The 2,030-nt window shown below is 55.5% G+C and overlaps 1 protein-coding gene across 1 annotated transcript; it reads right to left on the bottom strand.

Annotated features, from left to right (window-relative positions):
• Positions 1 to 102: 102 nt before the first annotated feature.
• Positions 103 to 1,543, bottom strand: ETH_00016690 (uncharacterized protein; the record flags this gene model as incomplete). Its single annotated transcript, XM_013379170.1, has 4 exons — positions 103 to 329; positions 662 to 781; positions 984 to 1,153; positions 1,373 to 1,543. Coding segments are annotated over 4 exons (688 nt in total), but the record flags the coding sequence as incomplete, so codon positions are not given.
• Between the last annotated feature and the right edge of the window lie 487 nt (positions 1,544 to 2,030).

Below are 2,030 nucleotides of genomic sequence, written 5' to 3'. Positions count from 1 at the left end.
GGCGAACACGCGAAATTCCGAAAAGTTGAACTGCGCCGCCGCGGCGCGGGGTGTCTGTACACCCCAACTTGCAAATTCCGAAATTCAACTTCCGCGAATTACCCGGCATAAGTCCGCGCTTTTTGAGCCAGAAAATGGCGCAGAAAGAGCCCGAAAAAAGAATCCCCTCCACGCAGCAAAAAGCCACGAGTCTTTCCGCAAAAGACTTGCTGCGGTTCATCCACTTCGCCGCCCACGCCGCCTTCACCGCCACCGCGGGAATGTTGTGGATTGCATCAAATAAATGTTCTTTTTCTTTTTCGTTGCGAATGTACAAGTCGATCAGCACGCTGTACGTACACCCCCGCCGCGCGAACCACCGCCAAACACAAGTTTCCAAACCAGCTCAGCCGCCAGTGCAACTCGCGGAAACTCCACCAACAACCACTTATATCAAACAACAAGTCCTGATCTTTTTATTTTTCCAATTATTCTTCAAATGCAACTTCTTATTTGCTGCCAATTCCGCACTAATGCAAACGCGAATTCAACGAGCCGCGCAGACACACCCCAGCAGCGCGGGGTGTACGTACACCCGAACACCGCGCCAACGCGCGGCGAAGCGACCCAAACCCTAACCCCAAACCCTAAACCCTAAACCCTAAAGGAGGGTATAACGGACCTGTAAGTCTCGGAATGGATGTTTTCAACTGCTATTTGAAAAGCGTAAAAGCTCCGAGCTTCTGGAATTTGAACTTCGGCCATAAACCTCTCCGCGAGGTTTTCCATCACAATGCCGTCGCTGTACAGACACCGCAGCCCTAAACCCTAAACCCTGAACCCCAAACCCTAAACCCCAAACCCCAGGAGGCGTTGCAGCGAGTGCGCAGCAGCTCGCCGCGCCGCGCAAGCGGGCGAACGGCCCCACCCCCCACCCGCACCCCCAAACCCTAAACCCTAAACCCCAAACCCTAAACCCTAAACCCTAAACCCTAAACCCTAACCTGGCGGCGAAGAAGGCCAGGACGTGTTTGATGAAGTGCTGCTCGTTGGCGTCCAGAGTGGCCCAGTCGACGAGGTCTGCACTCATGTCGATTTCTTCTGTTGTCCAAAACGAAGCTTCTGCTTTTTTGTACATGTTCCACACTTCGTGGTGCACTATCGGCAGCACCACCTGCGCAGCAGCAGCAGCAGCAGCAGCAGCAGCGGCAGCAGCGGCAGCAGTTGTGAGCGCGGGGGGTTTCTTCGCGGCTGAAGAGCTGCGAAGGGCACAAAGCCCGTCGCTGCTTCTGGACTACTGCATTCAAACCCCGGGTTCCCGAGGGCCCCTGACTTGCTGCTGCTGCTGCTGCTGCTGCCGCTGCTGCTGCTGCTGCTGCTGCTGGCGGCTCACCCATCTTCTGGGGTTGGGCCTGAGGAGAACCTCTTCTTTTTCGAGGGCTATGAGGGTTTGGGAATATTCCTTTTCCTCCTCAGTGGAGAGGCGCTGGCCAATTTCCTCGAGCTGCTGGGGATCTGCTGCAGCAGCAAGCACTGCCTGCGCGTCTTCCCACGAAAAACCCATTTTGCAATTTGCAAAAAAGAATAAAAGTGCAAAAGTGCAGCAGATCAGCGGCAGCAGCAGCGCGGGGCGCTGCAGCGTCGAGTGTACAGACACCTCGTGCGCGCAGCCGCGGCGCGCCCGCGGCCAGCTTTCCACGGAATCGCGGCCGGAAAAGGCGCAAATAAAGCAGCAAATGCAAATAAAGAATAAAATGGAAAGAAATACTTTTAATTGTCGGAAAAAGGAACTCGAAATGGCGCCAGAATGCCACCGACGCCCGCAGCAGCCGAGCGCACACGAGACCCGGCGAGCAACTGCAACTGCCGCGCGGACCCTCCCAACACCTTCAAAGACGCGATCTTTCAGCTTTTTGCTTCGAATTAAATATACAAAAGAAAATAAAAACGAAATAAAGAGAAACTGCGGAGGGTGCAGCAGCAGCAGCAGCTGCGGCGCCTCGGCGCTGCAGGGGGTTACGGGCGCGGGGGTGGTGGTTGCTGCTGCTGCG

Source organism: Eimeria tenella, genomic scaffold (assembly GCF_000499545.2).
Source record: "Eimeria tenella Houghton genomic scaffold, Eth_scaff1525, whole genome shotgun sequence".
In the NCBI taxonomy this organism is placed as follows: Eukaryota; Apicomplexa; class Conoidasida; order Eucoccidiorida; family Eimeriidae; genus Eimeria; species Eimeria tenella.
The sequence above is the reverse complement of the archived record's forward strand: the minus strand, read 5'-3'. Positions and strand labels throughout refer to the sequence as shown.